Source organism: Salmo salar, chromosome 01 (genome assembly GCF_965601325.2).
Source record: "Salmo salar chromosome 01, fSalSal1, whole genome shotgun sequence".
In the NCBI taxonomy this organism is placed as follows: domain Eukaryota; kingdom Metazoa; phylum Chordata; class Actinopteri; order Salmoniformes; family Salmonidae; genus Salmo; species Salmo salar.
This window is the reverse complement of record NC_138291.1, coordinates 48,371,451-48,386,639: the sequence shown is the minus strand read 5'-3', so window position 1 is coordinate 48,386,639 and position 15,189 is coordinate 48,371,451. Positions and strand designations below refer to the sequence as shown.

At 44.2% G+C, this 15,189-nt stretch overlaps 1 protein-coding gene across 1 annotated transcript in view; it reads left to right on the top strand.

Moving 5' to 3' along the window:
- The window catches only part of wdhd1 (WD repeat and HMG-box DNA binding protein 1), a 60,127-nt gene that overhangs the window by 35,365 nt on the left and 9,573 nt on the right, over positions 1–15,189 (top strand). Inside the window, 5 exon segments of the mRNA XM_014195991.3 lie at positions 6,080–6,236; positions 6,905–7,019; positions 8,095–8,226; positions 8,691–8,914; positions 11,377–11,516. Coding sequence (XP_014051466.3) covers positions 6,080–6,236; positions 6,905–7,019; positions 8,095–8,226; positions 8,691–8,914; positions 11,377–11,516 — 768 coding nt within the window.

Below are 15,189 nucleotides of genomic sequence, written 5' to 3'. Positions count from 1 at the left end.
CCTAGGACTAAACGTTCTCTCCCAGACTCATGGATAGACATTTTGGAACGTAGCATAAGGCAACCAGTCCATCCAGTATGCATAATAATACAGTCAACAATCAAAGGCTAGGCCAATTATTTATCGAAGACATCATTAATCTGTATTGTTTTTCTACCATGCATAATATGCGGTAGTCTATGTACTGTATAACAGCTCAATCATCATTTTAATTCAGATAATTGTTTCGGCCTTGGGCTCATAAGATATCATCCTAACCAACTTGCCCTCTAAATACACCTCTGCTGTTTTCAACCAAGATCTCAGCGATCACTGCCTCATTGCCTGCCTCCGTAATGGGTCAACGGTCAAACGACCTCTACTCATCACTGTCAAACGCTCCCTGAAACACTTCAGCGAGCAGGCCTTTCTAATCGACCTGGCCCGGGTATCCTGGAAGGATATTGACCTCATCCCTTCAGTAGAGGATGCCTGGTTATTTTTTTTAAATGCCTTCCTCACCATCTTAAATAAGCATGCCCCATTCAAGAAATGTAGAACCAGGAACAGATATAGCCCTTGGTTCTCTCCAGACCTGACTGCCCTTAACCAACACAAAAACATCCTGTGGCGTTCTGCATTAGCATCGAACAGCCCCCGTGATATGCAACTTTTCAGGGAAGATGGAAACCAATAAACACAGGCAATTAGAAAAGCCAAGGCTAGCTTTTTCAAGCCGAAATGTACTTCCTGCAACACAAACTCAAAAAAGTTCTGGGACACTGTAAAGTCCTTGGAGAATACGAGCACCTCCTCCCAGCTGCCCACTGCACTGAGGATAGGAAACTCTTTCACCACCGATAAATCCACTATAATTGAGAATTTTAATAAGCATTTTTCTTCGGCTGGCCATGCTTTCCACCTGGTTACCCCTACCCCGGTCAACAGCACTGCACCCCCCACAGCAACTCGCCCAAACCTTTCCCATTTCTCCTTCTCCCAAATCCAGTCAGCTGATGTTCTGAAAGAGCTGCAAAATCTGGACCCCTACAAATCAGCCGGGCTAGACAATCTGGACCCTTTCTTTCTAAAATGATCTGCTGAAATTGTTGCAACCCCTATTACTAGCCTGTTCAACCTCTCTTTCGTGTCGTCTGAGATTCCCAAAGATTGGAAAGCAGCTGCGGTCATCCCCCTCTTCAAAGGGGGGGGACACTCTTGACCCAAACTGCTACAGACCTATATCTATCCTACCCTGCCTTTCTAAGGTCTTCGAAAGCCAAGTCAACAAACAGATTACCGACCATTTCGAATCCCACCGCACCTTCTCCGCTATGCAATCTGGGTTCAGAGCTGGTCATGGGTGCACCTCAGCCACACTCAAGGTCCTAAACGATATCTTAACCGCCATCGATGATAAACAATACTGTGCAGCCGTATTCATTGACCTGGCCAAGGCTTTCGACTCTGTCAATCACCACATCCTCATCGGCAGACTCAATAGCCTTAGTTTCTCAAATGATTGCCTCGCCTGGTTTACCAACTACTTCTCTGATAGAGTTCAGTGTGTCAAATCGGAGGGCCTGTTGTCTGGGCCTCTGGCAGTCTCTATGGGGTGCCACAGGGTTCAATTTTTGGGCCGACTCTTTTCTCTGTATACATTAATGATGTCGCTCTTGCTGCTGGTGAGTCTCTGATCCACCTCTACGCAGACGACGCCATTCTGTATACTTCTGGCCCTTTGGACACTGTGTTAACTACCCTCCAGACGAGCTTCAATGCCATACAACTCTCCTTCCGTGGCCTCCAACTGCTCTTAAATACAAGTAAAACTAAATGCATGCTCTTCAACCGATCGCTGCCTGCACCTGCCCGCCCGTCCAGCATCACTACTCTGGACCGTTCTGACTTAGAATATGTGGACAACTACAAATACCTAGATGTCTGGTTAGACTGTAAACTCTCCTTCCAGACTCACATCAAACATCTCCAATCCAAAGTTAAATCTAGAATTGGCTTCCTATTTCGCAACAAAGCATCCTTCACTCATGCTGCCAAACATACCCTCGTAAAACTGACCATCCTACCGATCCTCGACTTCTGCGATGTTATTTACAAAATAGCCTCCAATACCCTACTCAATAAACTGGATGCAGTCTATCACAGTGCCATCTGTTTTGTCACCAAAGCCCCATACACTACCCACCACTGCGACCTGTACGCTCTCGTTGGCTGGCCCTCGCTTCATACTTGTCGCCAAACCCAGTGGCTCCAGGTCATCTACAAGACCCTGCTAGGTAAAGTTCCCCCTTATCACCAGCTCGCTGGTCACCATAGCAGCACCCACCTGTAGCACGCGCTCCAGCAGGTATAACTCTCTGGTCACCCCCAAAGCCAATTCCTCCTTTGGCCGCCTCTGCTGCCAATGACTGGAACGAACTACAGAAATCTCTGAAACTGGAAACACTTATCTCCCTCACTAGCTTTAAGCACCAGCTGTCAGAGCAGCTCACAGATTACTGCACCTGTACATAGCCCATCTATAATTTAGCCCAAACAACTACCGTAATTTCCGGACTATTAAGCGCACCTGAATATAAGCTGCACCCACTGAATTTAAAAAATATATATTATTTTGAACATAAATTAGCCGCACATGTCTATAAGCCGCAGGTGCCTACCGGTACATTGAAACAAATGAACTTTACACAGGCTTTAACGAAACACGGCTTGTAACAAAAATAAATAGGCTTTAACAAAACACGGCTTGTAACAAAAATAAATAGGCTTTAACGAAACACTGCTTGTAACAAAAAATAAAAAATTAGCAGTAAGCTTTAGTTGTCTTTTTGCACTGAGTCAATTCCTCACGCTGCCGTTTCCAACATCTTATCATCGACTCATTAAGACCAAGCTCCCGTGCAGCAGCTCTATTTCCTTTTCCAACAGCCAGATCAATCGCCTTCAACTTGAAAGCTGCATCATATGCATTTCTCCGTGTCTTTGCCATGATGAGGGTGACAAAATGACTACCGTAATCAGAATGATGGGAAGTTTGAGAGCGCTCGATTTAATCTAAACAGTAAACAAAAAAGTTGTTTGACCGTAACCCGTTCGGCAATTTCATTGGTCTAATGAAAGCTTCATGCCGCCAAAAAACTGAGTTTGTGTTTTTTTGGAGAAAAAAAAAATTGAAAGAGGGGAAAAATCCATATATTAGCTGCGTCATTGTTTAAGCCGCGAGGTTCAAAGCCTGGGAAAAAAGTTGCAGCTTATAGTCCGGAATTTACGGTACCTCTTCCCCTACTGTATTTATTTATTTATTTATTTATTTATTTTGCTCCTTTGCACCCCATTATTTCTATTTCTACTTTGCACTTTCTTCCACTGCAAATCTACTATTCTAGTGTTTTACTTGCTATATTGTATTTAAAAATCAAATCAAATTTATTTGTTACATTCACATGGTTAGCAGATGTTAATGCAAGTGTAGCGAAATGCTTGTGCTTCTAGTTCCGACCATGCAGTAATATCTAACAAGTAATCTACCAATTCCTCAACAACTACCTTGTACACACAAGTGTAAAGGAATGAATACGAATATGTACATAAAAATATATAAATGAGTGATGGCCGAACGGCATAGGCAAGATGTAGTAGATGGTATGGAGTACAGTATATACATATGAGATGAGTAATGTAGGTTCTGAAAACATTATATAAAGTGGCATTGTTTAAAGTGGCTAGTGATATATCTAATTGCATCAAGATGGCTAGATGCAGTAGATGGTATGGTGTACAGTATATACATATGAGATGAATAATGTAGGTTATGTAAACATTATCTAATATAAATAATATAAAGTGGCAAGTGATAAATTGATTACATCGATTTTGCCATTATTAAAGTGGGTGGAGTTGAGTCAATATGTTGGCAGCAGCCACTCAATGTTAGTGATGGCTGTTTAACAGTCTGATGGCCTTGAGATATAAGCTGTTTTTCAGTCTCTCGGTTCCAGCTTTGATGCACCTGTACTGACCTCGCCTTCTGGATGATAGCGGGGTGAACAGGCAGTGGCTCGGGTGGTTGCTGTCCTTGATGATCTTTTTGGCCTTCCTGTGACATCGGGTGGTGTAGGTGTCCTGGAGGGCAGGTAGTTTGCACCCGGTGATGCGTTGTGCAGCCCTCACTACCCTCTGGAGAGCCTTCCGGTTATGGGCCGAGCAGCTGCCGTACCAGGCGGTGATACAGCCGACAGGATGCTCTCGATTGTGCATCTGTAAAAGTTTGTGAGTGTTTTTGGTGACAAGCCGAATTTCTTCAGCCTCCTGAGGTTGAAGAGGCGCTGCTGCGCCTTCTTCACCACACTGTCTGTGTGGGTGGACCATTTCAGTTTGTCCGTGATGTGTACGCCGAGGAACTTAAAACTCTCCACCCTCTCCACTACTGTCCCGTCAATGTAGATAGGGGGCTGCTCCCTCTGCTGTTTCCTGAAGTCCACAATCATCTCTTTTGTTTTGTTGACATTGAGTGCAAGGTTATTTTCCTGACACCACACTTCAAGGGCCCTCACTTCCTCCCTGTAGGCAGTCTCGTCGTTGTTGGTAATCAAGCCTACCACTGTAGTGTCGTCTGCAAACTTGATGATTGAGTTGGATGCGTGCATGGCCACGCAGTCGTGGGTGAACAGGGAGTACAGAAGAGGGCTGAGAACGCACCCTTGTGGGGACCCAGGGTCTCGAGCTTAATGACGAGTTTGGAGGGTACTATGGTGTTAAATGCTGAGCTGTAATCGATGAACAGCATTCTTACATAGGTATTCCTCTTGTCCAGATGGGTTAGGGCAGTGTGCAGTGTGATGGCGATTGCTTCGTCTGTGGACCTTTTTGGTCGGTAAGCAAATTGGAGTGGGTCTAGGGTGTCAGGTAGGCTGGAGGTGATATGGTCCTTGACTAGTCTCTCAAAGCACTTCATGATGACGGAAGTGAGTGCTACAGGGCGGTAGTCATTTAGCGCAGTTACCTTAGCTTTCTTGGGAACAGGAACAATGGTGGCCCTCTTGAAGCATGTGGGGACAGCAGACTGGGATAAGGATTGATTGAATATGTCTGTAAACACACCAGCCAGCTGGTCTGCGCATGCTCTGAGGACGCGTCTGGGCCTGCAGCCTTGCGAGGGTTAACACGTTTAAATGTTTTATTCACGTTGGCTGCAGTGAAGGAGAGCCCACAGGTTTTGGTAGCGGGCCGTGTTCGTGGCACTGTATTGTCCTCAAAGCGAGCAAAAAACTTGTTTAGTCTGTCTGGGAGCAAGGCATTGTGATCCGCGATGGGGCTGGTTTTTCTTTTGTAGTCCGTAATTGACTGTAAACCCTGCCACATACCTCTCGTGTCTGAGCCGTTGAATTGCGACTCCACTTTGTCTCTGTACTGATGCTTAGCTTGTTTGATTGCCTTGCGGAGGGAATAGCTACACTGTTTATATTTACTTCGCCACCATGGCCTTTTTTTGCATTTACCTCCCTTATCTCACCTCAATTGCTCGCTTTGTATATAGACTTATTTTTGTATATAGACTGTATGTTTGTTTTACTCCATGTGTAACTCTGTGTTGTTGTATGTGTCAAACTGCTTTGCTTTATCTTGGCCAGGTCGGAATTGTAAATGAGAACTTGTTCTCAACTAGCCTACCTGGTTAAATAAAGGTGAAATATAAAAAAAATAAGCCTATGTGTATGCATACTGTAAGCTCTAATATGCATATGGGTGTTTTGAATTAATCAACACCTGTCCATTTCATTGGGTTAGGCTTTGAAACATCTACAATGACCATGTTTTACACTCCATTTCAACCTGCTGTTGAACTGAGTCGTTTGCAAGTTGGGTATTACCAAAGACGAAGCATGTCCATGACTCATGACTGCCGTTGTGGCGGGAATACAATCACCACAACAGCCCCAGGCACAGATCTAGGATCAGCCTGCTCTCCCCAGATCCTTACCTTAACCATCAGTGGGGAAAACACCAAACTGATCAGTGTACAGAGCCAACTTCATTCTACAATCTCTTGCACATCACTTATTCATCACTTGTTTTCCAGGAACCCCATGCTTCATCGACTCTGAGGGCGTGGTGCGCCTGCTAAACCGCTCCTTGGGAAACATGTGGACACCTGTGTGTAACACCAGGGACAACTGCAAGGGCAAGTCAGACCACTACTGGGTGGTGGGAGTGCATGAGAACCCCCAGCAGCTCAGGTAAAGCGGTTGTTTCTCTTTGCATATTTGAGCTGTTCTTGCTATAATATGGACTTGGTCTTTTACCAAATAGGACTATCTTCTGTATACCACCCCTACCTTGTGACAGTACAACTGATTGGCTCAAACGCATTAAGAAGGGAAGAAATTCCACAAATGAACTTTTTAACCAGACACACCTGTTAATTAAAATGCATTCCAGGTGACTTCCTCATGCACCTGGTTGAGACAATGCCAAGAGTGTGCAAAGCTCTCATCAAGGCAAAGGGTGGCTACTTTGAAGAATATAATATATATTTTGATTTGTTTAGCACATTTTTGGTTACTACGTGATCGAATATGTGTTTCATAGTTTTGATGTCTTCACTATTATTCTACAATGTAGAAAATAATACAATCAAGAAAAACCCTTGAATGATTAGGTGTGTCCAAACTTTTGACTAGTACTGTACGTGTGCCAGGGGCAGCGGCTTAGACTGGTAGACCACCCACGTTGTTTTCTTTTCTACCTGGTAGCTAATTAATCAATTTATGTCACTGATTGCCCTGATGAGATGGAGAGAGAATGAAAAACAGCAGGACTCTGGCCCTCGAAGACCCGGCAATAGGAAATGAAGAGGTTGTGTAAATTCTATAATTAATCCATCTCGTCATCTTCTTTCCTCCAGGTGTATCCCATGTAAAGGGTCCCGGTATCCCCCCACGTTGCCCAGGCCTGCTGTGGCCGTCCTTCCCTTCAAGCTGCCTCTCTGTCAGACCACCACAGAGAAGGGCCAGATGGAGGTCAGTAAGGCTGAGGGCCAGATGGGAGGTCAGTAAGGCTGAGGGCCAGATGGGAGGTCAGTAAGGCTGAGGGCCAGATGGGAGGTCAGTAAGGCTGAGGGCCAGATGGGAGGTCAGTAAGGCTGAGGGCCAGATGGGAGGTCAGTAAGGCTGAGGGCCAGATGGGAGGTCAGTAAGGCTGAGGGCCAGATGGGAGGTCAGTAAGGCTGAGGGCCAGATGGGAGGTCAGTAAGGCTGAGGGCCAGATGGGAGGTCAGTAAGGCCAACATTTACAGTCCATGCTATGCTATTCCAGTCAGCTCAGCCTTTGGAGAGACACTGCCTACCTAGAGCTTTATAGTTGATCTGTTGGGTTGCTTGAGTGTCAATGCTTGAGCTACCATTGCAGCTATTTAGAACCTGCAAATAGCCTTTAAACAGAAATGTCCTTGAATATCTCTTTGATATATGACCCTGTATACATACACATATGGGTAACTGATCAAATAAAGGAAACGCCAACGTAGTGTCTTATTGGGCGTTGGGCCACCACGAGCCACCAGAACTAGTTCAATGCGCCTTGGTATAGATTCTACAAGTGTCTGGAACTCTATTGGAGGGATGCGACACCATTCTTACTTGTGAAATTCCATCATTTTGTGTGTTGTTGATGGTGGTGGAAAACGCTGTCTCAGGGGCCACTCCAGAATCTCCTGTAAGTGTTCTATTGGGTTGAGATCTCGTTACTGAGATGGCCAAGGCATATTGTTTACATTGTTTTCGTGCTCATCAAACCATTCCTTACCCTGTGGATGGGGGCATTGTCATCCTGGAAGAGACCACTCCAATCAGGATATAAAATGATTCACCATAGGTTGAAGATGATCACTCAGAATGTGTATTTATTGGTGTTTACCTTGCCCTCTTAAGGGGTTGAGTGGACCTAAACCATGCCAGGGAAATGCAACCCACACCATAAGAGCTGCCAGAACCTTCATTTACTCAAGTGTTTCCTTTATTTTGGTAGGTACCTGTACATAGGCCCTACAGATGGGAAAGCCCCACTCACTGTTTCTGTCCCTCTCTCTCCTTCCAGGAGCAGTACTGGCGCTCGGTGCTCCTCCACAACCACTACGGCTTCCTGTCGTCCAGCGGCTACGAGATAGACGAGGAAGGCCAGAGCCAGGCCCAGAAAGAACAGCAGGAGCTGCTCATGAAGATGTTTGCCGTGAGTACAGTAGCAGCAACTCATGGGTCCACCGAGCCTGGAAACCCTCCTTAGATCCATAGCCTAGTTTGGGATTAGAATTTGGAATTGTTTACATTGGATATCTCATAAACCTTTCCAGAGCAACAGAATGTTGAATAATATCCAGTTTTGATTTATTTTGTTGGGACTTTGGGGGTTTGGTTCAGCATAAAATTACAGGCATATTCACTGGAAAGGATTATTGAAAATACTTTTCCTCAGCATTGGGTCCTCACATCAAAATAAGTCCTACACAGGCGTGCATGCAAGCAATGTCGAAAGGCTTTTATTTTGATGTGAGGCACAGTGATAAAGGTTCCAAATTAAAACCAACATTTTGGAATGCATACCAAATGTATGTGTTACCTTAGTAAAATACCTTGGTTAATTTACTGTATTAACTATGATTAGTTATCCATACATTGGGTGTTTTCAATCTGCAGCTGTCGTGTAAGCTGGAGAGGGAGTTCCGCTGCGTGGAGCTAGCCGAGCTGATGACCCAGAACGTAGTGACCCTGGCCATCCGCTACGCCTCGCGGTCCCGCCGCATGGCCCTGGCCCAGCGCCTCAGCGATCTGGCTCTGGAGAAGGCCAATCAGCTGCAGGGGGAGGAGCCCCAGGATGAGGAAGAGGAGGAGCCACTCCAGTACACCAGACGGAACACTGGGTAAGTACATTTGTGTTTGTTTGTGTTATTGTATGTTTGAAAACATACATACCATATGTTGGTGATTGTCATACAATGAAATTGACAAAATAAAATGGTTGATAGAAGAAGTGATGATAAATCGAAATAGTTTTTGGCTTTAAGATGATGTTGGGATGTGTTGGCTGAAACTGGCTTAGCAGTGTGTGAGGGTTGCATTGGTATCCTTGTTTGAACATAGGAACCAATACATTTAAGTGTGTACCTGGGCATGACCAAGGGGTCATGTTCAGTAGGGCAAACTGTAGCGAAACGGAAAATGACAATCTGTTCTTACTGGGGAAATTCGTAAAGAAACTCAGTTTCACTTTGTTTAAAAATGTTTTCTCCCAACTTAACACTGCCCTAATAATTTGCATGAAGCACCAAAAATCTGTTCTGAGGCTAACATCAAATCAAAGTTTTTTTTTTGTCACGTGCGCTGAATGCAACAGGTGTAGACCTTACAGTGAAATGCTTACTTACAGGCTCTAACCAATAGTGCAAAAAAGGTATTTGGTGAACAATAGGTAGGTAAAGAAATAAAACAACAGTAAAAAGACAGGCTATATACAGTATTGCGGCTATAAAAGTAGCAAGGCTACATACAGACACCGGTTAGTCAGGCTGATTGAGGTAGTATGTAGATATGGTTAAAGTGACTATGCATATATGATGAACAGAGAGTAGCAGTAGCGTGACAATTTTTAGGGCCTTCCTCTGACACCGCCTGGTGTAGAGGTCCTGGATGGCAGGCAGCTTAGCCCCAGTGATGTACTGGGCCGTACGCACTACCCTCTGTAGTGCCTTGCGGTCAGAGGCCGAGCAGTTGCTGTACCAGGCAGTGATGCAACCAGTCAGGATGCTCTCGATGTTGCAGCTGTAGAACCTTTTGACGATCTCAGGACCCATGCCAAACCTTTTTAGTTTCCTGAGGGGGAATAGGCTTTGTCGTGCCCTCATTACGACTGTCTTGGTGTGTTTGGACCATTCTAGTTTGTTGTTGATGTGGACACCAAGGAACTTGAAGCTCTCAACCTGCTCCACTACAGCCCCATCGATGAGAATGGGTGCGTGCTCTGTCCTCCTTTTCCTGTAGTCCACAATAATCTCCTTAGTCTTGGTTACGTTGAGGGATAGGTTGTTATTCTGGCACCACCCAGCCAGGTCTCTGACTTCCTCCCTATAGGATGTCTTGTCGTTTTCGGTGATCAGGCCTACCACTGTTGTGTCGTCTGCAAACTTAATGATGGTGTTGGAGTCGTGCCTGGCCATGCAGTCGTGGGTGAACAGGGAGTACTGGAGGGGACTGAGCACGCACCCCTGGGGAGCTCCAGTGTTGAGGATCAGCGTGGCAGATGTGTTGCCACCTACCCTCAACTCCTGGGGGCGGCCCGTCAGGAAGTCCAGGATCCAGTTGCAGAGGGAGGTGTTTAGTCCCAGAATCCTTAGCTTAGTGATGAGCTTTGAGGGTACTATGGTGATGAACGCTGAGCTGTAGTTAATGAATAGCATTCTCACGTAAGTGTTCCTTTTGTCCAGTTGGGAAAGGGCAGTGTGGAGTGCAATAGAGATTGCATCATCTGTGGATCTGTTTGGGCGGTATGCAAATTGGAGTGGGTCTAGGGTTTCTGGGATAATGGTGTTGATGTGAGCCATGACCGACCTTTCAAAGCACTTCATGGCTACAGACATGAGCGCTACGGGTCTGTAGTCATTTAGGCAGGTTGCCTTTGTGTTCTTGGGCACAGGGACTGTGGTGGTCTGCTTGAAACATGTTTGTATTACAGACTTAATCAGGGACATGTTGAAAATGTCAGTGAAGACACCTGCCAGTTGGTCAGCACATGCCCGGAGCATACGTCCTGGTAATGTCCTGGTAATCCATCTGGCCCTGCAGCCTTGTGTATATTGACCTGTTTAAAGGTCTTACTCACGTCGGCTGCTCTCATGCATGCCTCAGTGTTGCTTGCCTCGAAACGAGCATAGAAGTGATTTAGCTCGTCTTGTAGGCTCGTGTCATTGGGCAGCTTGCGGCTGTGCTTCCCTTTGTAGTCTGTAATAGTTTGCAAGCCCTGCCACATAAGACGAGTGTCGGAGCCGGCGTAGTATGATTCAATCTTAGCCCTGTATTGACGCTTTGCCTGTTTGATGGTTTGTCGCAGGACATAGCAGGATTTCTTGTAAGCTTCCGGGTTAGAGTGATCGCTGTCCTGATATCCAGAAACTCTTTTTTGCCGTAAGATACGGTGCAGAAACATTATGTACAAAATAAGTTACAAATAACGCGAAAAAACCCCACACAATAGCACAATTGGTAGGAGCCGTAAAACTGCTGCCATTTCTTCCGGTGCCATTTTAGCGCCACTTGTATGAGTTGAGATCAAATTCTGTGTAGATAAGGAATTATGTTGGGATTCATGATAATATGTTTGTTATTCCAGGTACGGCCAGAGCAGCAGTGAGATGGGTGCGGATCGCCAACACAGCAGCCACAGACAAGCACAGGAGGAAGAGGTGGATGAAGAGGAGGGTCAGGAAGAACATATGGATGAAGGGGATGTAGCAGAGAGCAAAAGACAAGGTAAGTCGAGGGAATCCCTCTCCATTTCCTCTCCCACCCCTCCCATCTCCTGCATGTCAAAACAATCAACATCCTTCACAGTTTCTTCCATTTGCAGACCTGCCAACCTGAACACATTTTGCGTACCATGCATGCAATTTGAGGTCAAAGTACATGGATACGAAAAACTACCTCAAAATACGCGACAAATAGGCTTCTAGTTGACACATTGTGGTTTTTGACTGAACTGTCTGAAGTTGGCGCTGAGCCAATCAGAGGACAAAAAATCTCTAGCTCTCCACTCCTGCTCGCCCCACGTAGTCGTAGTACTGATTTCCTCCCTCAAGCTGGATTGCAGCGCACCACTTTGTCCGTTAACACCACTGATGTGAGGGAAAAGGGTAGGGAAAATGGAGAACAAACTGTTTGCCAAATACATTTTCCAAAATTGTATGTGTTAAGCACAACCACTATTTCCTAGTTGTCTCCTTAGCTAAGGCATCATTACTACGACGGTAGTTAGCCACAGTGTTTGGTCAACTATAACTAAGCAACACTTTCTTGCCTGCACATGATTAGAGCTACGCAACGGTAGTAGTCGCGAGCGCATTGACAGGAAACATTTGTGGTGGATGCCTGGATGGAAACACACATGGCGAAGAGAGTTGTCCCGCTAATACAGTCCTTCACAGAAAGTTATGTTAGACTGTTAAAGGTTAGGCAGAGTGCATCGGAGGAGGACTCTATTGCATTGACAGGCACGAGTGATAAAAGATGTTGCTGCGTGTGCACATTTGGTCATGTTCTTCGCTAGTTAGTGATTGCTTGCTACAAGAGCAGAAAACGTGTAGGCATACATTTTCTAGACCTCTTTGAAAAGCGAGTCAGGTAAAGAGTTTTTTAAAAGGGGCAGTGTTGTATTTTGAGACGGGCTTGAATAGGCTAAGAAGCCAATAGGCAGAGGGTACCATACATTTTTGTCTGATTCTTTGTAATAATAATGGTATGGGAATAAAAATGTGGTCTCTTGCATCTAACAAAACAACATTTTCAGTCACCTCTGTCTGAAGGACAAGTGACTGAACAGGTTATATCAGGGCTGCATTCCTGCGGATGTCTGTGGGACCTGCGGGTCCCAACAGGGATCATTGCAGTGCGGTCTGCATTTTTCCTGCAGCAGGTGGGCGCAGGCAGTCACACAGACACTTTCAGATGAAAATATTTTAGTTGTCCTGCACATTATTTGGAAACGGTCATCTTTCTCCTTTGTACGTCAGGCTACCTATTGTATTAAAAGCACATCTTTGTCGCATTATTCACACACAGAAATCTGCTGTTTCAACTTCAGTATCCCACCTCTCCTCTCCTAGTTAGCATCTTTCCAAGGAAATTAACTTAAATATGATTAAACTATAGTTTATTACAGTGTCTTAAAATAAATATACATAATGGAAATAAGTGGAGGCCGCTCAACCAATGTGAGTCGAGGTACAATCAAAAAATTCGATCATCATTGAAAAGGCACGACTCGCGCACAGGCTACCATGGTGAGTGAGCATTGCAGCCTTTCATTTAAAACAATGTATGATTACCCGTTTACTTGTCTCTGAATGCAAATCTTCCTCCTAAAAGGTAGGCGATTTCCTATATGCAAAATGTAGCTCAAGAGAAAGTGCAAGTGCCCGCTTTCATCATTCTTGCTGCTTCAAGTTCAGTTGCCACACGTGCGAGATCAGGTGTACGTGTGGTCTCAATTAAATAGAGTAGGCTATAGCCTATGCGTGTGTGGAGAAGCACGGGGAAGTTATCTTTCCAAGGAAATGTTCTTCCTAAATATGATTTAGGCTATAGTTCACTACATTGTCTAGAAATAAATATTGATCACCCATATTTGTCTTGTCTGAATATTATTAGAATTAAAATGTTTAACCCTTATTTTACCAGGTAAGTTGACTGAGAACACATTCTCATTTGCAGCAATGACCCGGGGAATAGTTACATGGGAGATGAGGGTGGATGAATGAGCCAATTCGAAACTTAAAGGTAGGCTATAAAACGTAGCTCAAGAGAAAGTGTAATTCTCTCCAACTCTGCGCTCTTTAAACTACGTCTAGCATATTGGCTGATATAGCCCAGGAATACCAATAGCCTAATATAATGGGCCATGTGAGAATCTCTGGTAATTGAACCTATTTCTTAGGTTATTATTACGCATTTTGATATTGCCTATAGGATGCAATATTGTTGGGACCATGGATGGCAGGTGAGTTGTGTCACATATGTGTAAAGTGCGGTATAAAAAGCTGCGCTTGCGGGTGGGATGAGGAAATCAGTCCATCGCAGACCTCTACCCTGCAATATCAAGCCCTGCATAACGTTTTTAGAAGTCCCATGGAATGTAGACCTACATTGAACACCACACTGGCTGCTATTGTAGGCAGTATCTTGGCTATAATAGCTATTTTATTAGCCATTTGTTTTTGGACTAAGGATTACACACCTGTGTACATGTAAACATATTTCTAGTTAGCTACTGAAGAGCAGCAAATTACCAAGTACCCATAACAGTCTATAGCCTACCATTTCTACTAAGTCAGTGTTCTGCTAACAGCATTATTAGGCAAAAAAAGGTGCATTTGTCTGATTTTAATTTTTTAACCAGGAATGGCTCATTGAGATTTGAAATCTATTTTTCAAGAGCGTCCTGGCCAAGATAGGCAGCACCAAGTCATTACAAAATGACAGACAAACAACATGGAAAAACTACAGGTAATCTACCGGTAATAAAAACCATAGAATTCACAAGAGTATAACAAAATCATAAAACAGAAAATTAAAAACATTGACAGGTCAGGGAATATGTCTCAAGATCATTCATCAGTGATTTAAAAATACCAATCGGGACAAGTTCTCCCAGTTTAAAAGTATTTTGTAAGGCGTTCCAAGACGATGGCGCAGAGTACATAAAAGCCCTTTTACCAAATTCAGTTCGGACATTTGGAACAGCTAGCAGGATAAAATCCAGCGAACGAAGAGACGACCCACCACATTTCTGAACAATAAAAATGCCTAAATAAAAAGGTAGTAAACCCAAAATGGCTTTGTAAATAAAAGTATACCAGTGACTCAGCCTACGAGTGACGAGAGAAGGCCAGCCAACCCTGGTATACAAAGTGCAATGTTGCGTAAGGGTTTTGCGGTTTAAAATAAATCTCAAAGCGCCATGGTAAAGGGTGTCAATTGATCTCAAACACTGAGCGGAAGCATTCATATATAAAATATCCCCATAGTCTAGTAAAGGCATAAATGTAGCTGATACTAGCCTTATTCCTAAAATAAAATCCCAATTTCAGCTTCAATTTTTTTGTAAGTTGTTGAATATGCAATTTAAAAGAGATGCCGTCATCAATTAAAATTGATATTTATATGAGGTTAGTCTCAATCTCATTGCCCTGACAGGTACAGTGAGGGAAAAAAGTATTTGATCCCCTGCTGATTTTGTACGTTTGCCCACTGACAAAGAAATTATCAGTCTATAATTTTAATGGTAGGTTTATTATTATTATTTTTATTTTTTTCACCTTTATTTAACCAGGTAGGCAACTTGAGAACAAGTTCTCATTTACAATTGCGACCTGGCCAAGATAAAGCAAAGCAGTTCGACACATACAACAACACAGAGTTACACATGGAG